The 27,075-nt window shown below is 42.5% G+C and overlaps 1 protein-coding gene across 1 annotated transcript in view; it reads right to left on the reverse strand.

Moving 5' to 3' along the window:
* RAMP3 (receptor activity modifying protein 3) overlaps positions 1–26,661 on the reverse strand; it is a 55,710-nt gene extending 29,049 nt beyond the window's left edge. Inside the window, exons 1-3 of the mRNA XM_069809309.1 lie at positions 26,344–26,661; positions 7,867–7,896; positions 5,035–5,167 (exon numbers count right to left, since the gene is read on the reverse strand). Coding sequence (XP_069665410.1) covers positions 5,035–5,167; positions 7,867–7,896; positions 26,344–26,407 — 227 coding nt within the window. The 5' untranslated portion in view covers positions 26,408–26,661. The remainder of the gene's footprint in view (positions 1–5,034; positions 5,168–7,866; positions 7,897–26,343) is intronic.
* Between the last annotated feature and the right edge of the window lie 414 nt (positions 26,662–27,075).

The following is a 27,075-nucleotide window of genomic DNA, read 5'->3' on the forward strand; positions in this document are numbered from 1 at the left end:
ACAAGTCACTCTGAGAAGGACTTAAAATCATATACAGCTTGTAGAGCACGTCTTCCTGGAATTACAAGGTAGCTAGGAGGGTTAATGCAATACACAAATATTTTGGCAGAAGAAAAATGCTGAATACCCATTAAGATTAGAGGAAAAAATAGGGAGTCCATACATAATACTATGCAAACTACTGCTGGGTGAAATGTTCAATTCTAGACTGGAATCCACTCTACAAAAGAAAAACTGCCAAAACTTGCAAAGGGTTCAAGAAATCTGAAATACATTCATTATCATGACAGGCTGTAAAACTTTGATCTTAATTTATCAAAAAAAAAAAAAAAAGTGATTGAGAGGTGACTTAAGTGTGACTTATTTGTATTTAACTGGGAAAAAAGGATTTCTGACAAAAGAAGGAATTTTACTGTATCAGGGAAATATGTAAGAAGGTATAATCGCTGGGAACTGGAGTCAGGCAAACTGATGAGAAGACAGACACGTTTTCCTCTGACTGTGAACAGTGAACCCTTTGGAACAATCTGTCTATAGATGTAAATAATCAATACTAACTTGATACCTTTTAAATGCAGAGTTGACCGCAACACCTTCCCATAAGTTACTCACTCACTCTTACAGGGTTTTAAATAGTGACTACCGAGCAGATTGTGTAGCCTGTATTATTCAACAGTGCAGACCAGATGGCCATAGCCATCTCTCTGGCCTCAAAATCACTGAAATGGTAGTAATTACACTCAGAAGTGTTTGGAAAATGGGGACGCAGAAGAGAGAGGAGATACTGATGCTTGGGAGCAGGCCAAAAGCTTAATGAGCTGCTGAGAACTAGCATTAGCACATTTCAGGCCCATATTTCCATAGGGGTTAGGGCTGGGAGAGACACGGAGATTTGTTTAGAGACTGTTTGTTCTAGCTAAAGTGTTTCCAGGATCTAGTTAGAATTATTTAGAAAACACTTTCATTAGCTAAGAATAGAAAGTAATCTACGCAACTACAATAAGCAACATTTTTTCAAGTTCGTGTAAGACAGCTCTGGGTACTCCTATCTTCATCTGGCCACTGGCTTCGGGAATTAGTCCTGGCCTTTCAACCACAGTCCCATTGTAACCAGACCAGGATTTATCTCATAGAGCCTGGTGAGAAAAACTCTGACCATTAATAATGGGCTTAGGTTTGTGGACAGTAGCAGATTTTACATATTTAGCTGCAGTTGCTAAATATTAAGAATATAATATAGATGTTATTTTATCTATAACAGTAATGTATAATATATATGTTATTATAAATATATATAAAATAACAGAAATATTACACATTAAGAATAAAAAGCTTTCTGTAATTTCCAGTCTTCTAGTGAATGAAAAGCATATTTGCTTTTGTTAAGTCCCCATAGCTTTCACCCACACTTCAGTCTCTGCTTGCTTACTTGCCATGTACCATAATTTCCTGTCATTTAAACCACCTAGTTGCATTTTCATCTTCAGGGCTCCCTCTGAATAGCCTAAAAGCATCAGCAAAACTGTGAACAGCTGATCCCTTCCTCTTTTGTCCATGAATGTCTCCAGCTGTTTTTTGAAGGTTTTACCTTTCCTGAAAGGTGTTTCTGGTTGTCCTTCATATTCTAGTGTCCAACAAGAACCACTGAAACCCACCACAGCTAAATGACTTAAGATATTTTAAAATCCCACTTTGATCCCTCATCATATTTAAGCTTTCAAATACCTTTGGACAATCTGACCCAGAGTATTTGTATCCTAACTTCTGCATGAATCCTCACAGAAAAATGCTAAAATTAATAGGGAAACTGTCTCCTGATATTGCTTCTGTAAAACTTTACCTGAAATTTTAAGGCTTATATGTGATTGTTATACATTTCTAGCAAGATCAAGATCAACTGTGGAGGCTAAAACTCTTATATTGGTTTCCAGTACCAGCTGCCACACGAGAGCCTTAAAATCAGTCAAAAGGCTGCTTTTTAAAGAACACAGGTTTGTTAAGTATAAAGTTAAGACATAAATAACAGAGCTGTCAGAAGATCTTACAGTATAATTAAGTTACAGCAAATTGAAGTCACTGAAATCTCTCTCATGACTGTTTGGCCAAACAGCAAAGCAATGCAGATAATTGCTATTTACAATCCCATAACCAAGGACAGACACTTACTCTGAAGAGCTAAAACTCCTCCATAAAACAAAGAGTTGAGAAAGGAAGCAGTTTTCCATAAACGATTACATTTTGATATAAGATACAAAGCCAAATTTTGCAAGATTTTTGTAAGTGAAAAGCACCATGCAGAAATTACCGTATGAAAAAACAGTTTCCTTCATACAAACCTCACAGTTTTAACCCACTATTTGATCCAAGCTGACTAAATTTTACTGCTAGAGGCTATATGTAAAATCAGGGTAAACTAATACTACCAGGTTTAAATACCTGAATTTTAAGTGACCGTGGCTAGAAATACCATTTTTTCATTAACTTGTCAGAATACTCCAAATAAAGAAGTGTTTCAGTCCCATCCATCAGGGTTCCTTCAATGAGCTAGAAGAAATTAGCCCTTATATAAAGCATGACATCAAATCACATCTGTTCGCAAAAGAGTAAAATTCTTAAAGGTAGAGGTAAATGTGCTGTTCCTTCAGTGCAACGATCCCTTAAGATAAGTTTGTAATCAGATTGATAATGCTTGCTTAATACGTGATTCAGGAAATAAATTCCTACTACTACTATCTCCCAAGCTAGAACTTGAAATGTAAGTGATAGAAAGAAGTTTTAAAAAACTGTATATTATTGAAAAATGTAAAACATTTTTGTTTTGGAAGAGGCTGGAATTCTTCTTTTGGTACTGCACATAGGGAAAAATGAACAAAGCCTCAGACTGACCGATTTCTCCAGACAAAACAATCTCCATAGATAGGCAGGAATTTTCTTGTACAGGGAATGAAAATGACACTAAATGGGAAGTGCAATTGGAAAGGATAAAAGTAAGGTGGATTCTTAACTCTATGTGAAAGTCAGTAGAACTCAGAGACTGCAGTCACCTCCAAACCTTGGAAAAATCTTGCACCAAAATATTCAAACTCTTGAAGAAACTTTAGCACAAGGCTTGAGAAAAGCTGCCTGCTTTTTCACCTGCATTAGCAAAGGCAGAGTCTAATATTTTGACTCCTGCAGGTACCTTTTTCTGCTGCAAGTAGTCCCATTAGTTGAGGACACTTATCAATTATGAACAAGGTATCAGCAAAGAACTCTGTTTTGTGATTATAATACAACTGTAATGAATATCAAATGGAGCAAAATTAAAGTGCTTCCTTCAAAATAAGTAAAACGACTTGTACCTAGATGAGTTGGAAAATTAAAATTATTGCCCCATAACATACAGATACTTGTTAAATAAATCTAGCAGTACCTGCATTGCAAGGATTTTCTTTTCCTTTGTATACACACATTTCTCTGTCAGATATGAATGCAATTTCTGCAAGCTGGATAAGAAGGGCTTACCTCCTCTTGCTCTTCCCCATGGTTGGAGAGAGCCGCATGAGTGCACGTTTCACTCCAGTGCCATAAATTTTAATAATCTACCTCTTAAAAGGTTGCAAGGTTGTAAAGTCATCTAGGGTGTGCAAATAAAAGTGCTAAGAAGGAATAGCATCTAAGTTGTTAATATGCTGTCAGATTATGAAACATTATCAACAGGTGGGACATCTCAACAGAGGCGTCAGTGGCAAGAGAACCATGGGGAATTGCTGCAACATAGCATATCAGTCCAACATTTCGTTACCCATCAGGTCTACTGGTGATCAGCTAGGTAAAACCTTGCATGAGGTGACTGCAAAATCTTGCATCACATGAGGTGATACTAAATAGGAGACAAGATCAATGATCATACGAGACAAGAACATATCTGGGGCTAAATGACGCTGTAACAGGTGTGATGACAGCGAACTTGTGGCTGCCCTGCCTCAGGAGCAGCCCCCGAAACAGCACCAGCACAGTTTCAAATCCAGGGAGATGTTCTGCTGCAGGCTGGCTCATACCCCACCAGCGCTAATTCACTTGAGTCTCGTTTTCTGAAGTGCTGAACACCTGCCATTTCCTCTGATTTCGGTTGGTGTAGAGGGTACTCAGTGCTTCCGAAAAGCAAGCATTATGCATGAGCAGACATGCTCTGAAGAAGCAGATGCTCCACAAAGCCAAAAATACCACCAATTACACAAGCCCTGTGAGTTTCCTCCAGAGCAGAGTTTGAAGTATGCAGCTTTATAGAGAGATGTTTAAATACCTCCAGCAACTACAGAACAGGAATAGAGGTAAGAAAATAATAATGCCACCCTCACTACTGTCAGTCTTGCAGTATTTTAGACATCGAAACAAAATGGGTAGTGCTCATTCTCTCCATTCTATCTGGGAGGCAAAGAAACAAACTCCAGCGGGATCAATAGGACAAATCATTTTACATTTGGACAGGACGATCTCACACAAGAGGTGGATTTCTGAAACAGTGCATGATGAAATGTTCCTGTCATCTTACTGAAAAAAGGAAATCAGAGGAGGGAACTGCACTGCTGCCAACAGAGAAAACAGAATAGCATGATTCTAAAAGCATACTGCTTTAGTGGTTTCACAGAAAAAAAAATTGACTTAAGTAACATTTGCCTAAAATGCACAGAAATATAGATTAAATATAAACACAACTGTCTGAGGTAAAAGCAATAGCAGCTAGTATTGGTTAGCCCACTGGTTAGTTTTCATTAAATTGGTCTATTTTGTGGACTCTTCGAGTTAAGAGCTGGGTCTCTCTGTGCGCCTGTGGCCATATTGCAGGGACTTAAGAGCTGCAGCTTAGGCCTCTGCAACTGGCAACCAGATACAGGACGATTTCAATTGATTCAGAACACAAATATTTTACATGCATTAGGGATCTATTAAGGATGTAGGTATTACATTGTTCTTGGTATTTGAGGTGATCCTTTTTTTAAAAGACAAACACTATTATAAGGTGAGACTACCAAAACCAAAACTAACTCTTACATGATAAATTCTGTCAGGTTGCACCATTTTTTAGAGTCCACTTTCTTCATCATCTCTTCAAAGGATTTTCCACAGGCAGGCAACTTTTCTAACATGAGAGATTCGTTGCAGAGATTAGTCTGTTGACGTGCACCTAGGTAAAATCAGAAAGCACCTTAAATCTCAAACATTGAAATAGAAGTGTGATCACATCACTCGCAAATTCCTTCACACAGTTCTGATTGCCACTTACGTTGTTGTGAACCTAACATTCAAATTTCTAAACAATTTTAGAAAACAGATAAAATATACCTTTACATAAATTTATTAAAAACATAACAGTATATAATACTACAGGTTACCATATATAGTATCATCTTTTAGACCTAGCATAGAGCAACCTACCTAGTCACTTTTCTAATCTTACTTAGCTTCTACTCATACTAACTTACTATTGCCCATTTGCATTTTTACTTAAAAGCTGACTGGAGTTACTGATCATGTACTTCAGTGTAGAAAGCACTTCTCAAGCTTACACAGATGCATCCCATTCAACTAACTGTATGACTAAATGTACTTCAACATCAGAAACATTTGTATATCTTACCAGCTAAGGGGCTGGAATTCACAATTAAGCTTTTTCTTTAGGATATCCACTAAAGGCATTATCTACCATTATTAGATGTTGATGTTACAGCGTACAGCTACTTGCAAAGAAAGAGTCAACCTTTACTTGAGCAAGTCTGTATCTTTTGGAACCTGTAATGGCAACTCCACAGTATTTAGAGTCAAAGTCAATTTTTTTTCTTGGCCAGCCCATGCCTGCATTGGAATACAAAGATAGTATTTTGGTATTTCTTATAAAATTAAAACTCTGAAAAAAATCTATTCAGACTAACTAAAGCATTTTATTTTGATAAGGCTGAAACATTTTGGTTTTATTAAGTAGTTAAATATGTCTTGCTTTACCTTTGTAAATGCCACTATTTTGATTGTTCTTCTATATACAAAATGCATACATTTTGTAGAACATTAAAGATTACCTGTAAGTATATGTATGTCAACATATTTAATACAAATGCCTAAATTAAATCAGTCAGAAAAAAACTAGGATGATTTCTTCTCTTTACAGCAGCACAAATCTGAGAAAAGGCTTTACCTGAAAAAAACCTGCAACCCTAACAAACCCATGTGTCAGGCAACCTCCTGAGAACTCCGGAGGAACAGGTTTTTTTAAGAATAAAGCCAAGAAGAACAGACCGCTTCATCCTTTTTTAACCATAGAAAAAAGAACTCTAAGTAGAATCAGGTCTTGCACCTTTTCCTTCTGAACCTACATATTCACTGAGACCCTATTTACACCAGGGAGAGGAGGTATTTCTTTTCCTTCTATTAGTTACTTTGAAAGCAGGATCCCGTCATTGCTGAACAGAGCTGGTGGTTCTAATTTTGTGTGGTGACAGCCAAACATGCTGCCAGGCGAAGTGAGGCCAAAAGCATGCAAGCCTTCGCCTGATGAGAAGTCAGGCACAGCCCTCACTCTCAACAGGGCACTGTTCCTTACTATTAGTCCAAAAAAGCCTAAGGCAAGATGGACTGGTTTCAGGCCTCACACCATGACCCAGCCATCAATCAGAAACGTGAACATCTCCATTTGAAATGGGGCGTGTGGCTGTAAAACAGGCTGGAGTGCACATTAAGTGTCTCACCCACGAAGGAGATGGCTCCTTTGGAGCCTGGGCAGGAGCGCTTTGCAGTCTAACTCCAGCTATCGCAGCTGACTCCTTAGCTGGGGAAGTCACTAACTCAGTGATGCCATGTGCCAAACGAGAGACAGCCATCACACCTGACCAAAGAAATACTTGGCTTTCACATACTTTCGCAGAGCAGCAGGCCCACAGCTGGACAGCCTGTGACACGCCGGAGACCCTAAGCCCACTATTTCATTCAGAGCACAAACCTCTCCAGGCGTACGGCTGACTCGCTGCAACCTGACCCTACCTCCTTCGTCACGTCTGACTGCCAGAGCTCTTAAAGCTGATGCTAAGCTTTCATCCGTGCCAGAAAAAAAACAGAACTACAGTTAATCACCAGTGATAGAAATGGTGAAAGTTACGAAACAGGGGCAGCGTAATTTTGTTCTTGGGAAGTTAACATGATAGCATGGACCCTGCCTATTTAAGCGCTCCCGCCAATTCATTTGGCAGCTGCAGCAGTTGTAAGTTATACTTTCCACAGCTAGAACTGCAGAGGAACACTAAAGCTGGGCAGAATTCAAAACCAGATATGAAAATTGCATAGCTGGCAACTTCAATCCTGCATTGATGCTTTGACAAAAGTTAAGCAAAGCTGCCTTCCCTGGCAGGGTATTCTAAACAGCCAGCTATCACTTGATTTATAACCCTATAAATCCAACAGAACACAAGTTTCTCCTCCATTACGTCATGTGTGCTGACAATTTACTCCAGATCCTTCCCAGCAGGGTGTTTAAATGGATTTTCCATGGCCTTGGTGGTTTTGGTTGGCTCTCTTTAGAGCCTCAGTATTTTGCAGGGTTATAGAAAAAGCTCTGATAAAGTCATTCGACAGGAACAATCTGACAAGAGTTTCTGTCTAAATCCCTGGCCAAAGGGGTTCAAAATTATAAATAATTCTACAATTTTACCACCTCTATTGAGACTGACCTTTACAAAACACAACAACACTCTCAGTTCACACAGCTGATGAACAAGACCAGCTGTAAAAAATGCATGACAGTTGACTAACTGAAATCAGATAGGATGGAAGCGTTTCTCCAATGGCTGCCATTAACAAAACAGAAACAGAAGTTTGAATTTTAGAAGTAAAGCTCACCTGTGAATCCAAGCGTCATTAGACCATTAACTAGGGGGGTGAAAAAAGAGAGAGATGAGTTAGATACTTCCGTGCTATTACATAAAAGAATTAGTGCAGATACAAGCAAACTTGAGCATAATCTAGGTTTCAACAGAATACTCAAAATATTCATTCAAACATTAGTTTCAGTTTTATTAAAGAGTGTGTCTGAATGGAAGAATGAACATTCAGAGAACATCCTGGTTTTAAATTCTTTTTTATCTATCCTTTAAATGGCTGAGTCATGCAGACTGGTTATGGGTCTGTCCACACCACTCTTTCCTGTAGGTTCCAACATTAAGGGTTAGGGACAGGGAAATTATTTTTGATGTCCCACTGAAAAAAAATTCCTGACAAATCTTTATAGTGTTAACCTCACATCAGAAATGAGTAATTTCACACAGATGGGTGCCTCTTGCTCCTTGTTTATACCCTATGCGTCACTCCAGTAAAATGAATCGAGATATACATAGCAGAATATCAGCCCCAATCATATTGATCTAGACAGCACGGTCATGGAGGTATACCAAGCTCTCGACTGAGTTAACTGCAAATTGTTGTGTACATACATCTGAGAACAATTTAGATCCTTCTAATGAACATATTTTTCTTACAGACAAGCATTAATCTCTGTCTTAGTTACTAATGAGCCAGAATGTACTGAAACTGAAGAGCAGGAATCCATGTATCAGAAAATTGTGTTGCATCCAAACACGCAGAGCTGAAACTCCATTATACATTCTGATGGCTGTATCTCTTTCACAAATAGAGCACTTTTCTTTCCAGGCTATTAGCTGTTATACTAGTAAATATACTTGAGTCCCTGGGTAGGTTTTTCTTTAATCCTCAATTGAAAATGTGCCTTATCAACTGCAGAAAACTGAAGATCAAATTAAAAGCATACACTTTACAAGGAAGCCAACACCATCCATCCTGAGGAAACAGTCTAGATGCCCATAGGTGCCCTAGATGCTCCCCTCGAGGACCACAGACTGTACCTCCAATTCTTATTCTATCAATTCTTGTCACTGATCTCTAGATCCTTCACAGTTATTGCTGCAGTAGTCCTCATGAGATCATGGTGAGGCAAATAAAACAGGATTTACAATGAAAGAGAACTTGTAGGAGAAAACAACATGTCCATGTTTTACAGACAAGAGGTTGAGTGACTACCCCAATGTCAGGCAGGGAAGCTGTGATAAACCAAGTACCGAATAAAGTTTGTGCTCGCAAATCCCCCTGCTCACAGGAAAACGTGCTTTTTGCATTTTCTGATCTGCTTGTAATAAAGTAACACAGAATGTTTTGCACCTATCCTCAACGAAAAGAGTTCAGAGAAGGGTGAAACAACAATCCAGACCACCATGTGCTATCGTGCCCAGCCCTCTTTCTTTTCTTTACTCCCAGATATTCAACTCGGAACAAAGATTTAATCAGGAGACTACAGCTTGTTGGCCTTGCTAGTTTATACAAAAAGTGTGACTTTTCCAGTAGCTCTTTTAAGAATGGGCAAGTTCAGCTTATTTCTTGAAAGACTGATGCCATCACATCTCATTAGAAGATACACAGAGGAAGCAAAGTGAGTCACAGTGCTGGAAAATGTTGCCATAATCCCGAAATAAACAGTTGCTGTACACTCCTACCTGAACCAACATTTAAAGGATGCAAAAGGAGGTTCAGTTTAACTGTACCAGTTGCCTGCAAGCTAAATCATGTTAATAACAGACCACAGCAATGGCCTTTAACTTTTATTTTCTCCATACACTCTGGCAGCATGTATTATCACCCCTAGCATTAGTGGAATCAGATGGAAAAGGACCAACCAGCTTGGAGCCAGAGCAAGAGGTGAAGAAAAGCACCATTGAATGAAAGATGGGTAAAAATAGGTTTGAAGAGCCTTTGGAAAGAAAAAGAAAAGATAAGAAAAATAGGACAAAGTAATAGAAAATAAGAAGACCAGGAAAAAAACTAGATTTTATTAACAACCTACTTCAAAATCTTGTATATGAAAAAAAATCTGATCCTAGACCTTCACTGCAGCCTCTTATTATCTAATATCCACTATCCTTTTGTAAACAGACTTTGTTCTGACATTTGAAAGGGAATTCAGAATGGGATTCACAGCAATATGTAAAGTCACTGTTGGGATACATGAGAGGGTAACTGTCCTATAATTTTTCAAGTATATAAACTCCTGGTTTTCTGTGAAATGGATATGTATTTCTCAATGCTTATTTTTCTGCTATATTTTCATTATTCACTGTTATTTTTTCCCAGAGGCTTAACAGTAGCACTGAAAGTCTTTGTATTGCAACTACTTCATAAATCTGAAGCAGCATATGAATTGCTGTGTGTTCTTCCTACTGCACGTTCATCCAAACACTTTGTAACAATAATTCTGAAAGCCTTGTATAAGTATACGAGGGAAATGTTAGAATATTATTTTCCCTTGTCTGAACATTTCTTCAGGATGCTGCAATTACTGACAGGAGAGTAAGATTTTTGAGTGGCTCCAATACTTTCTCAAAATACAGATATCAAGTAATTCTTGTTTGTGTCCAGTTTTTCACCAGCAATTACATCAGTGTAATCCTATATATATTCTTCAAAATTTGCAATGTCTGATTCAAAACCATATTTTTATCAATCATAATTTTTGTAAGAAAAAAAGAACATATAATGACTTCAAGTTGAACCTCAAGTCAAGACCTTACTTCTTACCTCTATTTAAAGACAATCCTGCCAATTACCGTCGTCAGGACATCAGATCTATATTGGAAGTTATGCACTAACCAAATATCTGCCTCTCTGCAGAATCTGAAGTTTTATTGATAGCAGCAAGACCTGCTCTGACATACAGTTCATGAAAACAATTAAAACCGCAGTTTGAAATGGCAACTGCTGCTCTGCAGTCATGCATCTATGATTTGCTGGAAACACAGGAGAGATTAATACTCTATTACTATCATTTTTTCATACTGATAAATCTTATTACCCACATTTCTTTTATAAATCTGATTTTAAATACTGAACAAATTGATGTTACAGAAGTGTACCAATGTTTCTCCAAGTATTTAAATGTTACATAAAGTTACCTATTGCCTAGGTGGTATTAAAGATCATGTGAAATTCACCCATCTTTTATGTAAACGCCAAGTTATACCATTACAGGTTTTCCGGCAGGAATGCACAGACACTTCAGGGTATCTAATGCATGAGAAACTCCCATGGAAATAACTTCACCTATGCTCTGACACAATGTCAAGAGGCATCCTACTGCATCAGAAAAACACTGGTTACAGTTGGGGTATGGTTTCTCTGTTATCTGTCTTCCTGGGCATTTACAAGCTCAAAAGCCTCATTTCACTAGGGTCTGTATGAAAACAGAAGGAAAAGATGAGCTAACACAAGCATCATGTGGCTGCCTTCCAAAGACTTCGCTAAAAGCCCTCTATGGGGGGCAAGTGAAATGTATGTGGCCAAGACACCTCAGACTGAAGATGCTGAGCAATCCTGAAACTTGATGGGAAAGCCCACAAAGGTCCCACGAAGGTCTAAGCTCTCCTGCTTTGAATAACAGGACTGCAAGACAAAACAGTTTCTTCAAATATATTTCATCAAACCCACTTCTTTCCCTGCATAATCTCTATACCTAGCTTCAGTCAAATACCATCAGCAAGCACTTCTTGAAGGAACATCTCTCTCTTCCAATTTTGCATCATGTTAGGGCACACAGTTTTGTATCACCAACACAAGCACAGTGCTGGCAGGAGGGGCGGAGGTGGACCAGGTAAGGATATGGCCACAGAGCTGAGAGTGCAGAAACTGGTCCTGACAGCGAGAGAAACACGTGAAAGGACTTACCATTTCTGTCCTTTCAGGTAAAAGCCAAGGTTTGCTACGCCAGCTGTTGGGAGAAAAGGGGCTGATCCTTAGGTACTATAACAGAGCATTCATTGAGTTTTGACCTTGTCAGTCTGCTGAGGAGCTGACTGACATACATTGACTTACCAGACATGATAACCGAGTATTGTGGTTTAACCCCAGCCAGCAACTCAGCACCACGCAGCCACTCACTCACCCCCCCTCCAGTGGGATGGGGGAGAGAATCAGAAGGAAAAAGGTAAAACTCATGGGCTGAGATATGAACATTTTAATAGGACAGAAAGGAAGAAAATAATAATAATAATAATAATAATGATAAAAGAATTGGAATATACAAAACAAGTGATGCATAATGCAATTGCTCAACATTCACCAACCAATGCCCAGTTAGTTCCCGAGCAGCGATCCGCCCCCACCCAGGCCAACTTCCCCCAGTTTATATACTGGACATGATGTCACATGGTATGGAATACCCTGTTGGCCAGTTTGGGTCAGGTGCCCTGGCTGTGTCCTGTGCCAACTTCTTGTGCCCCTCCAGCTTTCTCGCTGGCTGGGCATGAGAAGCTGAAAAATCCTTGACTTAGTCTAAACACTACTTAGCAACAACTGAAAACATCAGTGTGTTACCAACATTCTTCTCATACTGAATCCAAGACATAGCACTATACCAGCTACTGGAAAGAGAATTAACTCTAACCCAGCCAAAACCAGGACACTGAGTTACTGAAACAGAGCTGACTTAACACCCACAGTGTCACTGCCTGCAACTCAGAGAGATAAGTCTTAACACAGATAGCTTCCTACAGGGCTGTGGAAGCTTGAAGCAATGTATTTCTCAACAGCCACACAAGACACTTTGCTCAACTCTTGTAGGGAGCTAGCTGGTCCTCCCCCTGCTGCAGCCTGTGCTTAAGGATCGAAGCCTTTATCCTTGCTGCCCTTACCAGCCTACTTCGTACCCCCACAAACTGCAGCTCTGGGTTATTTTTCAAATGAAAAATTACTTCTGTGAGCCAAATTCTTATTCCAGCTAATCACACTAGGATGTTAAACCCTCAACAGAGACAATGAAGTGATAATTTAGCATGAAATTGCTATAGAGATGGGCAAAGCCTAAACTTCTGCTATGAAAAAGTCTGAAACACACTCGGGAAGAAAAAATTGGTGATGACTGGTGAGGAGCTGGGGTGACCCCAGCGGCGTCCCCTGAGGCAGGCAGGGCCACGGGTGGGAAACGGGCTCCATCAATGGCTCCAACATGGAAGGGGATGAACCAGGGAGTGCAGACAACAGCAGAAGGAGATAGGGCCAGATACAGGATGGGAGACAAGGCAACCCAGTATGTAGGTCCAGAGCACATACAGGAAAACAGCCAATAAGCCAGGACCGCTTATGAGGTAGCTCAGGGCACAATGGGGCACCCAGGCAGGGGGCAAGGGAGAACTTGGTGGGGCTGTTCAGGGTGCTGTTAATGCATTGAGAGTCCTGACAGCAGGTCAGCAAGTGGCCAGCAAAGCACAGCCTTCTACCTGGGCTTAACAAAGATGATTCAAAAACTGGTCCAGCTGGATATCTCTACCTGCCACACAGTGAAATGTATACCTGCATTTATAGGGAAAACAAAGCACATGGTGGTCCACCCTCAGAAAGAAAGCTAACATGAATGATTGTATTGTTTCAAGTCTAGAGGCTGTTGTAAAAGTACACAAAGAAGAAATAATGCTATTGGTACAAAAACTAAAGTCACACCTGCCAATCTTTAAATAACACTTGCTACAATATATGTGCCTCAGAAGGTCATCTTTTGTTTGCAGCTACTAACTGTCCCTTTGACGCTTTTCTTTATAAGAGGAGCAGGACCTGGCGGGGGAGACAGGAAGCAAGAACATCACCATATAGTGTGAAAGCAACCGAGGAAATGAGGCAACTGAAGTTCACAGAGCCAGGCAATGACAGGAACCCAACACAAAGGAAGGATGCTGGGAATAAACAGAAGCTTGCAATAAATATAGTACTTGAAAGAAGTGTTACACTTGCATTCAAAATTGGCCCAGAAAAAACATGCCTCAGCACATGGAGAGGCAGGAGCAAGGTAAACTTGTTGGCAGGGTGGATTGATCTCTCCCTATGTCCAAGAAGTTATCTAGAGAGCTAGCTTAACACAGAAGTCAACTTTTCATTATCCCCTGCTTTGATGCTGAATCCTTTTTAATAACTTTTTTTTCCCCTTGTGTCAGCTGCATGGAAGATGTATATTAGCCACGGAAATGTAATATTCAAAACTAAAAGTGCAGTTCAATGCCGTCCTTTATCACAGTTTGAGGCATTACATTATTGCTTTGAATTGGCAACGTAATTTTAGACAGTTAACAATTTTGGACATTAGAGTCTTCTTCCTGCAGAGCAAGAAAAGCATGAAAGGAAGCAATTTAAGCTTCTTCATTTCATCAGTGCAAATCAATGGAGAACATTACGGAGGGCATCAACTATTCAGTCTCACATTGGTTCAGAGTTCCTCAGCTTTCCAGTGACTGCTGGAACTGTGACAATTATTCTGAACTCATACTTCAATGGGGAATTTTTCAGAGCAGGAATACAAATTATTGTTCTTTACATTCCTTTGTGAAGTTCTTAAATTACTGCTGGCAGTATAGAAATAATGCTTCGCAATTTCTCAATAGCCTATGTCTACTTCCAGAGGTGTTGGATGGGTTTTCTGCTATTTTGTTTGAAACCAGTATGTTTTATTTAAGTAAATATATAACCCGTATTTTTAATTAAATATTTATTTATTAATTACTAATTATTTATTTATTAAATAAATATTTAAATAAAACATACTGATTCAACAACAGACTTAAGGAAGGGATTACTTAGCGATCGACCGAATGTTAAGAACTGTATTGTAATGGAAGTTCATGACTCAACCTGAAATGTCACATAATGTTTTCTTCACTTCTTTTTTTTCCTGTTATGTTTCTGATGAAGCATTGTGTACTTGAAGTATAAAACAGGTTTTTTTCAGCTACGGACTTTCAGACAGTGGATGAACTAAATATTCCAACAGCAGAATCAATTGCTTGAAGTAAACTCTCTTCACACTCTTTTAGAAGAGTAGTATAGACAAATGTGATCCTTGACAGAAATCCCAACTCAAGATCCATCCTTCCAGAGAGTAAAATTGAAGAAGAATAAGAGGAGTACATTTGTTTCTAGAGTAGAAAGAAATCTGTGGCTTTAGAAACTGTTTAAAGATTACATTCAGCAACAATACAGGGACTACAGTCTGATTTAAAGTGGCTGGAAGAGACCTCCAGAGGACTACACTCCTCAGGAGGTGCTACAGCCTACAGCCAGCAGAGACAAGCAGAACAGCTTTCCTAACAAACCCAAATTGACCGAATTCACTTCTGTGGGTGTTCCCCAGGTCGTTATGAAAAGATTGTTACTCAGGATGTATCTACAGGCCTTTCGAAGGCTTCATGCTCCTTGTTTTCATCCAACTTCTGCCTGGGATAACTTCTGGGTCTTGGGATACAGTGGTTGTCACACAGATGTAAACCTCTAAACCAACCAGATCATAGCTCTTAATAATTTACGATTACAGATAAATACACTTCTAGCAAGAGAAAGTGAAAATCTTTTTTTTTAATCCCTGAAACTTCTGCACTTCTTCAGGTTCATTACAGCCTTGAGGTACCGCTACTGCAGTCTCCATTTTATATCAACTACGGAAATAATGACAGAACTAGCAAACAATTGGTCTAAGGTCACAAGCAGGAACCAGCGTCACACTGAGTACAGTGTGAGCCAGCAGCAGTCTGGTGCCAGGACCTCTGTCTCACCACTACCCCCTTCTCTCAGAAAATGTTAACAAAGCAGCTAAAGAACATGACAATCTCTGTCTAAAAGATAATTGTGAAATATGTCTGCTGTGCAATTTATGGGAAAGGTACATCAACAAATGAGGTGGCATAGTTCAGATTTATTCCCCCTAAAAGGCCAGACAGCTTGCAATTACTATGGAGAGACATACACCGCCAGTCCACATGAGAACTGTGGCAGCCCCCAAAGTTGGCCATCTGCATCCAGGACCTCAGTCTGTACCACCTGATCACCTGCAAGGACATATTTGATCTCATGGGTGCTCGTTATTGTAACCCAGCTGCCTGTCATTAGTCAAAAAGGCAGGAAAACACAAAAGAAAATGTGATGTGACATAAGGTTTCCGTATAATAAGGAAACATAAGGTCAGCACAATACTGGCTTTACTCTATACCTAGCCACCTGTGAATGAGTGTAAAACACAAGTCCCTCAAGGCAACTAAGGACTCTAATCTGCTCCTATGGAGTAGTCTGAAAGAGAAGTCAAATGACTTTTTTTTTTTTTGACTTTTTTTTTTTTTAAATAACCTTGGGAAGGGGAAATGACCCATGAAGGTCTCATAGATGAGGGTCACGGCACACTCCCTCCTGAGGAAGTGTTTAAAACCATGGGATACTTGAAGACATTAAAAGTTTCTTCTTCCCTTGACAGGCAGAATATTTAAGTCAAGATACTGCCATCATAGAAGGCATGGGAAAATGTTTTTTTCCTTTTCTGACCAGACAACAAAAATCCCCACCCTGCACATCCACCTTCTCTTGATGCCGTGTGTACTCCTCTCGCAGACTCCTAATGCTGTTACATACCATGTCGAGGCATTACATCAACATAATTGCAGTGGAGTCATATTTTCAGTTAATTCTACGTCTACCATGAAATAATAAGTTGGCCTGACCATTCAAACATGCGTTGTTTTTCTTCAGTAGCCCAACTCACCTACCAGTGCTCCAGAGCACTGGATACACAATCACAGAATATTGTAAATGACATATTGCCACAAAGAACTCACGAGAGCATTAAAACACTAACAAAACCTCAGAGCTTCACATATCTACTTATGTGGCTATACAGGTGTACGTGGCTCTTCACAACAGCTTCCTTGCTCCAAGGAATAAACACTGAAAACAGATCCTTGCCAGCCTGGCATGGCAGCATGATCCCTGCACACCGCAATTTTCCCTGGGTGGATATCCACACAGGAAACTTTGCACAGCAGCAGATTCTGGTACAGGAAATTACTTAGGCCAATCCTGGAGTAAATTGTTGCTCTCAGTAGATCTGAGGAACAGAACTGAACCCCAGAGGAGCACAAATTCCCAGCTATCCCCCCTCAAGGCATGCTGCCCAGCCAGCAAGCCAGGGCATATCTAGCTGCTCATGCAGAACCCAGTGCTTCTCAGTTTGCAGTTTCTGTGTTTACTTCCATTTCACATTTCTTAGCACAGTTCTTTTGCTTTGTTTTTCAAATAGCATGTGCCACTAAAGGAGTAAGAGGATATGACAGTGAAAGGTTTAAACTTCTCTTTCTTCTTTCCACCATCTACTATCTTCATACATTAACATTGTACTGAAAGTTGATGACAACTACTCCTAATAATAGAAACAAAGCATTTACTAGCAAGTATTCCATAAAAAACTTACAGTAACAAAGGTATACATAAAATAACAAGACAGTAAAATCTTTAAATTAAAGTTTTCTTTACAACCATTAATAATCTCTATCCTGTTTTTCTTTCATGTCAGTATTTTATTAAGAAAATTTAAAGAGAGGGTAGTATGTCTGACCTTTTTTTCTCAACCAGCCCAAGACCAAAAGACATTTCAACGACAGCAGATCACCACTGCTTACATTTACATAGGAAAAGGAAGACCGTGCTAGGAATATGCCCATTGACAAGTATGGAAAACCAAAAAAAGTAAACACCATACAGAAAAATGTTATACTGTATTTCTTCCTGAGCTAAGAGAATTGCTAGGGCATGAAGAAGAAATCATTCATTGCTATTTCTGGAGCCAGGCTGAAAGTGAACATGACCAACAATGAAGAGCAGGCTCCTAAGATGATCTTCAGGTCTGCACATTTTTCAGCTCTGGGATGGCTGATCCATAGCCCAGAGTCCCCTGATGCACAGCCACCCTATTGTGGTCGCTATCCAAACCTTCTTTGCAGAGGCTTTTTCTCAGGCTTTCACCCTATAAACAATAAAAAAGCCTTCAATAATTTGAAAATTAAGCTAAAGGTCCTTTTGGGGTTTACAGAAATAAACATCTGCATAAAGCCAGCTGCAAAAAAATTTATGTCCCACTATTCAAAAAAAGCATCAGAGCTAACTGTATTATTGCGTGACTGACTCCTCAGCTAACACTTCTCTTTTGCAACTGGTTGTGGTGGGTTGACTTTGGCTGGACGTCAGGTGCCCACCAAAGCCACTCTATCACTCCCTTCCTCAGCTGGACAGGGCAGAGAACATACAACGAAAGGCTCATGGGTTGAGATAAGGACAGGGAGAGGTCACTCAACCAATTACCATCACGGGCAAAACAGACTTGACTTGGGGAAATTAATTTAATTTATTGCCAATTAAAATCAGAGTAGGGTAATAAGAAATAAAAACCAAATCTTAAAACACCTTCCTCCCAGCACTCTCTCCTTCCTGGGCACAACTCCACTGAATTCTCTCCCTCCTCCCGCTGGCAGCGCAGGGGAACAGGGGACGAGGGCTGGAGTCAGTTCCTCACCCCTTGTCTCCACCGCTCCTTCCTCCTCAGGGGGAGGAGGACTCCGCACTCAGCCCCTGCTCCGCCGTGGGGTCCGTCCCTCCCACGGGAGACAGCCCTTCACCAACTTCTCCAGCGTGGGTCCTTCCCGCAGGCTGCAGTTCTTCACAAACTTCCCTGGTGTGAGCTCCTCTCTCCACAGATCCGCAGGTCCTGCCAGGACCTGCTCCAGCACGGGGTTCCCACGGGGTCACAGCCTCCTTCAGGCATCCCTCTGCTCCAGCGTGGGGTCCTCCCCGGGCTGCAGGTGGAGATCTGCTCCACCGTGGACCTCCATGGGCTGCAGGGGGACAGCCTGCCTCACCGTGGTCTTCCCCACGGGCTGCAGGGGAATCTCTGCTCCAGCACCTGGAGCATCTCCTCCCCTCCTTCTGCACTGACCTGAGGGTCTGCAGGGCTGTCTTCTCTTACACGTTCTCACTCCTCTCTTCCAGTTGCTGTTGTGCAGCAGGTTTTTTTCCCCTTCTTAAATACGTTCTCCCAGAGGTGCTACCTCCATCACTGATGGGCTCGGCCTTGGTCAGCGGCAGGTCCATCTTGGAGCCGGCTGGCATTGGCTCTGTCGGACACAGGGGAATTTTCCAGCAGCTTCTCACAGAAGCCACCCCTGTAGCCCACCAGCTAACAAACCTTGCCACACAAATCCAATACACCGGGGCTTTAATTAGTGGCATTAGAGCTGCCTGCTTAGTTTTGCATAAAACCAACCTCCCTGCATTGCTTATGGGAGCTTTTACATAACTCTTTACTGATGCCCTGAGGAGTAAGTGGAGTGCTTTAACTCACCCTTGCAGAGAGAAAAGAGCACTCCATACACTTCCAGCCACTTCATTGGGTATTCAGGTCTTTCAGCCCCAAACCCAGGAACTAAAATGCAACTGTAGACATAATCTGAATATGGGTTATTCTCTATTGATCTATAGAACATAAAGGGTTTGTTTAGCTCAAATGAAGTTTAGCTCAAATGAAGTGAAGCTGCAAACAGTTTATCTAAATCTGCCTGCTTTCACAGTCTTGGAGACATTCTTCTTGGGCTGAAATTTTCCATAGTTTTGCTCCCATATTGGGGTGAACTTTTTTTCCCCTGAAGTCTGAGGAAAATCCTTCTCAGGATTTTGAAGTCATGCAAGAAATGAGTAGAAAGGGGAGTAGGGAAGAATGAGAACTTTCCTCTTTCTCATTTTGCAAATGTGTCAACAATTCTTTTCTTTACAAACTTAGAAACGGCTTTATTTTAAAACCCTGTGGAGTGATACACTCCAAGGTCAGAAGGAATTCCTTGGATCATCCAGATCTACCCCTTTTGTAACACAAGGTAAAGAAAGTCTTCCAATAATTTCTGTACCAAGCCAATAACAGCTGTTCATATGACAGGATATTCTTCATAAACATTTCCAGTGTAGATTTCAAGACTGCAAGTGATGGAGAATCCCCCACTTCCTACAGGAGGTGTTTATTTTGGATTGTTTCTGCTAACACTTTTTATTTCTTTGACAAGGTTTTTCATAATTCACTGCATGATAAAGTATGAAGTAGCTGGGAGGAAAAGAAAACTCAAATATGTCTAAGGCATACTTGGCGTGCAACAGCCAAAATCTTCAGCAGACCAGTATAGGATCAAACATCCTTATGATGTTGCAACGCACATTCTACCTGTTCTGTACTGCCCTACCAGAAAGGTAAGAAACAGAAGAGCTGGAACCCACTTTAATTAAAACTCACTGAAAATACCAGGCTTAAAATGTTACATTACTACACAGAGGGAGCTTTTTCCCCCCATTATTAAAAATATTTAATTAAATGCAAAAGAGCGTTAACATTTCTTTCCAAAATCTTAAAATGCAGAAAGACATGAAAACACAAATATTTTGAGGAGCTTAATTTTCCTTTGACCTTTCCTTCACATTGCCCTGACTTTCTTGGTGTTTCTGGTTTACACTAGAGCTACTTATACAGAAACCGGACCAATGGTTATTGCGGCAACACTACCTCTACTTCACTGTGCATCACTAAGTATTTTATGGCAGAACACCTCCCACCCCAAACCTACCCCTGGAAATATGTTCAGCAGCAACATTAACTAACAGCAAAGGTTGGCTTCTCTGAATGCAAGTCCAGCCTAGGTCCACTGGTCAAAAATAAGGAAGGAGATTTCCATGATATTTTAATATGATACAGCAACTTCTGACTTTGAGTTATCTTGAAGCATGTATTTAGCTTATAAAAAACTACATATTGATCTGCTTTTCTAAAAATGAAATAGGAATAGAGGAGATTTCACACATGCTGTATGACAATCAATGACTCCATAGAAATATTAGCTTTGAGCATTTCCTCCCTGAAAGCCAAAACAAATTTATTTTTCCTATTTCACTTCAACATGTAAGCTTAATGCTGTATCATAATAAGTGTACATCACACATTGCTAAATACATTTAAAGAAACCTCTTCTGATACTAAATTGGACATGTTATGTTCTTGATACATGGAGGTCCTTGAGGAGTAAAGCTGGAACAGCTCTTGGACTCAAAGAGGTGTGGAAGGGCAGCATAACATTTGCAGTCACTTGCCAAAAACAAACGTGAAGAGAAAATCTGTTCCACAGTCCCGTGTGGCTACCAGGCAGCAAAGCCCTAATGCCCAGGCCGAGATACCCCTCGAGGAAAGGGCCCCCTCCACTCCAAAGCTGCAGAATATGTCCAGGTACCCCAGAAACAGCCGAGTCTCTTCAGATGATGAGACTAACTGCAAGCACTGGCGTGGCCTTTGCACCACTGCGTCAGGAGGACCCCTTCCTCACAGCCCTGAAGATGTTCTCCAGTGCACAGAGGGTGAGCAAAAGAGAGGACTACGGACCAAAGTTAAAGTCCAAGAGCTTCAGTCTTGGAAGAAACCTGGACTTTTTGTCCTATTGATGAGTAGTTGAACGACTTCTACAAGATGCTATTTCTGTCCCAGTATCTCCTCATCTCTTCACAATACTGCACAGCTGTGAACTCTCTTTTCATTTCTGCTGAAGACGGGAGGGCTACACAGACCAAGAGCTGCACACCCTGTCAAATCTCAAACTATGTATTTTGAGACAACAAAAATGCAAGAATATTTTCTAAAGATCAGAGTCTCCAGCATCGATCTCTCTGCACAAAAAGGGATGCAAAAGAAATCTGTCACTTCCAACATTTGGAAACAAAACTCCAAGTTCCCATAAGAAGTGACAGTCATTACTGGCCAATGTGAATTACAGTATTTCTTCTCACACTGCCCACAGAATTTTTCCCCAGATCATGCTCTCCAAAATAAGGGCAAATTAGTCACATTTATTAGGGTGTGAAAGCAGTAAGACAGATGCTTTATTGTAGGGTGCGGTGCTTCTGCATAGTCCTTTGCTTACTCAGCTTAATCTGGTTAGATGCAAACAAGATGTGCTTTCGTTAGCCCAGTGCTGTGCAAGGGCCCCAGCAATGCCTATCACACCGTCCTCTTCAGATCAGAGTCTCCCTGGCTTGGAGCATAGGTGAAGCAATTGACATCCCATCTGCAGAAGGCCATCAGTCTGGCTTCACACAGATGAAATTCTGTCTTCCAGAGGGGAAACTGAGGCTGCCAGCTGTTATGCAGACATGCCCCTGGTTCAAGCCAATATGGGTAGGTCACATCAAGCTGTTCTCAAGACGAAGGCTGGGACCCTCTCTAGCTGTCAGACCACTTCTAACAGTGCCACTGCATTTTCTTTTAAAGCCTTTAGAGAGGAACAAAGTTGCCTCCTCCTTTCAGACTGGTTTCAGGGAAGCCAGCGTACGAACGGAGATCAAGCCTAAAAACTTGTGGAAAAGAAGGCTTTCTCCTATTCTGCTTTCCTACTCCTTTATTTCCTCATACCCACACATCTTCCTCCCAAATGAGCCAAAAGTTCTTCAGGAAGCTTTTACGTTGTTCTACATACACAGTCACATTGAAATAATGACTTTTTTTTTCATTTACATTTTCTAGTTTAATCTCAAAGCAAGCCTGGCTGTGAAGAGACTCTTATTTTAGAAAAAAGCACAGGCTGTTTTCATAAAACACAAAATAATACACTTCTTCTATTCTGAAATAAGATGGTTCATGTGACAGCTTTTGCTAAAATAAAAAGGTGCGAATTAAAACAGGCTTCATTATGTTTGTGAAAATTAATCTCTTTACGAGCCCTAAATGAGGACACAGTTTGCTTTCTTCATACCTCTCTCTCAAGCATTCATTTCACTAGCAAAGACACAGATGGTAGCAAATGGTGTTTTGTAAAGGCCCCCCTCACTGCATTTCCTTCCTTGGTAAGAAAAACTGGAATTTGATTTGTTTGCCTCCAAGCCACGAATCGTATCTGTTATCAGTAGAGAGGTGGGAGAAACCAAAACAACAAACGTACAAAACCCACTGGTGCTGCCATATTTAAACACAACTTAATTGGCAAAACCTCCCACAGTTCCCCTTGAGCCAACCCGGTCGTGCTCAAGACCCTTTCCTTAAAATCTCATGGTTTGTCTGTATCTGCACCTATAGCAATACCTCTCTATCTCAGTATAGACTTCTAGCTTCACTTCACAGCCTCTGAGGGTTTGCCTGACAGGTTTGGCTAAAATAAACCTAAAAGCTAAGCCCTCAGACCTCAAAGGTATTTAAAACCCTAACTACTATGTACATAGGGAAATCTTACTAATTTAAGAGAGTTTGCTAGCTAAATGGTTTCCAGGATTGGATCTCATTGGTGTAAATCGGGTTCAGAAAACCCATTTTCTTCCTTCCCACTTTCAATCTGGAGTTACCGTCAAACACTGAGCGCCATTCCTCCCGGCTGCTGGGGCCAAGCCAGCTGGAGACGGCATTTGATGCTCTGTGCTACCACCTGCAGTCCACTTGCAGTCACCACAGACAACTGAACTCGGACAGAAAATTCGCCCTGTTGAGCGTATGTAAGATGAACCTGTCCCCTGCTGTACATGCAGACCTCAGGAAAAGGGCAACATCTTCCCGAAAAAGGAATCGGGAGACACAGAAAGGGTGAAGGATGGTGGGAAGGATATCTGGATCCAACAGCAAGTTGCAGCAGAGGTTGCGTTTACACTCAAGGCTTTGCTTTCAGGGTGGGATGGAGTCTGCTGTCTTCCTGTTTGCCTGGTGTTGAAAATTGTGTCTTTAGAAAACGAAGCATCGTTTTGGTAGAGAAGCGTTTTTGTTAAAACTCTTTGGTCTGTCTCAAAATCAGATGTTCTGCTTTGCAAAGGTTTATTTGTTTTACATGCACTCCCGCCTGGGTCTATTAAATTCAGGACTCCTACAACAGTCTTCCCTTTCTTTGTTCCACCCTTTGCAGCTGCAGAACAGCATGACATATTCATAAGAAAATAATGGAAAAAAACTTGATTTGGTTTTCAAACTTTAACCCAATAAAATTGTTTCCTGCTTGTTTTTTTTCCTCATTAGAGTCCAGACTCCCCAGGAGTTACAGAGCCCATGTTCCATGCAAGGGGAGCTCCCGACCTTACAGTATATGGACTTCAATACACAGCTTTTTCATTATTGTTTGCAGGATGAGGTATGGTCTTTAAAATAGCAAGTAAGAACAGGGGCCTGGAGCCAGGCTCTGTTCCCAGCTTTCCAACTGTCTGGTTGTTCACCGATGGCCAAAATGCTAAGCTTCGCTAACTGCTGTGAAACAGGATTATGAAATGTGAACAACTATAGACAGTCTTGGAAAACTGCTCCAGATAAGAATCACACCATCTCTCTCTATATGCGTATACATAAACATACCGATAAAGATTACTCCAGAATTTAAAAAAAAAACCCTAGCTTCATTCTGGTAGCATCTTTCAACTCATATACAAATAGTACAACTGAAATGCAGACATTACGTAAGGTATGAAAGAGTGAATGTTTGGACAGGGATGCCGAAGCAACAACTTGTGTAAAAAACCTACTTAGTCCGTTAAAAGTCTTGGTCAAGCCCTTAAGTTTCTCCTTGCCTCAGTTTCCACACATTGAAGTGGAATAAAAGTATCTGGTATTACGGTAAATACATCATTATTTCTGAGGCACTTACTTAGGCATTCAGTAAGAGCTAACACTGAGGAATCCTGGAAAGAGTTTTACCTTAATGAGAGAGGTCACAGGTCTCTGGTTAATCAAAAGAAGCTACTAGGGAAAAGGGAGGAAAGTACATTTAATTCAAGTAAAAATCCTTCTGGAATAACTGATATTAAAAGTGTGCTTGTATTACTCGAAGAAGAAGTTTAGTTTTCTACCACTTAAGGCTTTCCTTATTAAAACCCTTGATTTCACATCATAAAACTTTCAGGGCTTTTCTACTAGGAAATTAGCCTAATATCATTAGTTCTTGATTATGTTTATACGTCTCAACTCCAAGCAAAAGTAAGGCATTATCAGTTAACAGATGTCCTTAAAATAATTTTTTGGGTGTTACTCTATTATGAAAGCAACTAGCACAGTCAAAAACGTCTAGCAGAACTGATTTACCTGTGTCTCTCCGGTGAAAAATGTCTTTCTGTAGCTTTCTGAGCTACAGGGACATTGTCCCTCACTCCACTCATTCTCCGAAAATAAATCTCCAGTGAGCAATTTTGCTTTGTAAAAGTCACAGTAACATAAGGATGTCTCCCCATGCAAAAAGGTTACTGCCTGGTTCCCCAAGTTCAAGACTGAATAAATCTTCCACCTGTCAAGACAGGTGTTGGCCATTTTTTTATTCCTTTTCAGCTGGGAAATAACAAAAAATCTGAGCGATCAAGATAAGATTTTAGCAGTCCTCCGGCCACAGAGAATCAGAAAATTTATGCATTTGACATGTCATTCTTTTGGCAGACCAGGTCAAGATCATGCTGCTGAACACCGTCAATACCAACTATCCACTTATTTGTGGGCCTTTTCGTAGAATGATGTCCAGTGTTTACCAGCTTTGTACTTTGGAAGGGGCATAAAGCTAGCAGACAAGGTTATAAAGTCCTGAGATAAACGTATGAGGCCTGATTTTCTTCTCCTCTATCTGTGGCTCACGGGGAATTAACTACATCTCTGGGTTTACTGTTGAGCGAAGATCAGAACTGACTTCTCGCGGCAACTTTTGACCTGACTGCAACACATTTAAATCTGGGAGTCCTAAACAAGCTACCTGACAAGGAAAAAAAAACTCGACACACCACCAACAAAAAAAAACCCAACAAAAAAACCCCCAAAGGTTTTCTAGCGGTAGAGCTACTCTCACATTCAGTGAAAGATCTGAAGGATATCCGCACTTTTACAACTGCCTGTAGCAAGACCTCTCTTGACGGGAGCCGACCCCTCGCCCGAAGCCGAAAACCTCCCCCGGCGGCCAGCCCTGCCTCCCCCGAATCGCAGCCGCGATCCGAGGCGGAGAGCCGGCTGACGCTGGAAGCCGGCGAGGTCCTTTCTGCGGGGGCGGGGGGGGCTGCGCGCCCCGAGCCGCGTCCCGGGGCTCCGCACCGCCGCCGGGATGCTGGGCTGCACCGGGCCACCGGCGCACACGCCGCGCCCGGCCGGAGCGCTCCGGCCGCGAAGCCGCCGCTCCGCTCGGGACGGAGAGCCCCGCAGGCAGAGCCGCCCGCCCCAGCGCCGCCGGAGCCGCCCGCGGGGCCGCGCCCGCCCACTCCCCGGAGAAAAGCCCGCTCGCCAAGGGATGCTCTTGCAAAGCCGGGGGGTGGGGGGGATCTCACGCCTCTCCCGAACTGCAGCCCCGCGCCGCGGCAGAAACCGCCGCCCGCGGGGGGCCGCGCACACGCCGCGGGGAAGCTCGGCCGGTCCCCGCGGGGCAGCCGCCGGCGTCCCGGGAAGGCAGCGGCGAGCCCCGCCGCACGGCCGCCGGCACGGCCTCGGCTCCGCCGCCCGCCACTTACCCCACAGCAGCAGGACGGGGAGCCGCCGGCGGCGGCGGCAGCGGCGGCGGCCCGGCGCCTCCATCCCGGCGCGGGCGGCGGCGAGGGGCCGCGGGGGGACGGAGCCCGCATGGGGCGGCCGCTCCGCCGCCGCGCAGGGCCCGGACCCGCCTCGGCCTCCCCGCCGGGGAGGCTCTTCTTCATGCCTCGCCGTCCGGCCCCGGGCGGCGGCGGCGGCGGCGGCGGCGGCGGCGGCGGGGGCGGGGGCGGAGGGGAGCAGCTCCCCCGCCCCCGGGGTGCTCCCTGCGCCGGGGGGGCCGGGGGGGGGGCGGACCCCACGGGCGGGGGGGGCGGCACGTTTGAGTGTGAGCGCGCGCGCGCGCCTCCGCACACGGGGGATGCCGCTCCCGACCCACGGGCACGGGGGCGGCCGGCGGGAGGAGGACACGGACGGACACACGCACACCCCCACGCGGGGAAGGCGCTGGTCCCCAGTGTCAGAGGGGCCCGGGGAGCCGGAGCGGGGGCAAAGGCGTGAGTTGGCCCGCGTTAGCCCACCCGCAGCCCTTTCGGCTCGGCTTGCGTGGCACCCACGTGTCGCCGTGCTTAATGTTGACGGCTGAACGCGGGCAGCAAGCTCGCCTGACCCCACGCAGCACCAGAGCAGAGCAGCCGGGAGCTCTAAGAAAATGCTTCAACTGTTCTGACGCTGCCGCTTCATCCCTGCGTGGCTCTTCTCAGAGAATGGCACGG

Source organism: Haliaeetus albicilla, chromosome 21 (assembly GCF_947461875.1).
Source record: "Haliaeetus albicilla chromosome 21, bHalAlb1.1, whole genome shotgun sequence".
Classification (NCBI taxonomy): Eukaryota; Metazoa; Chordata; class Aves; order Accipitriformes; family Accipitridae; genus Haliaeetus; species Haliaeetus albicilla.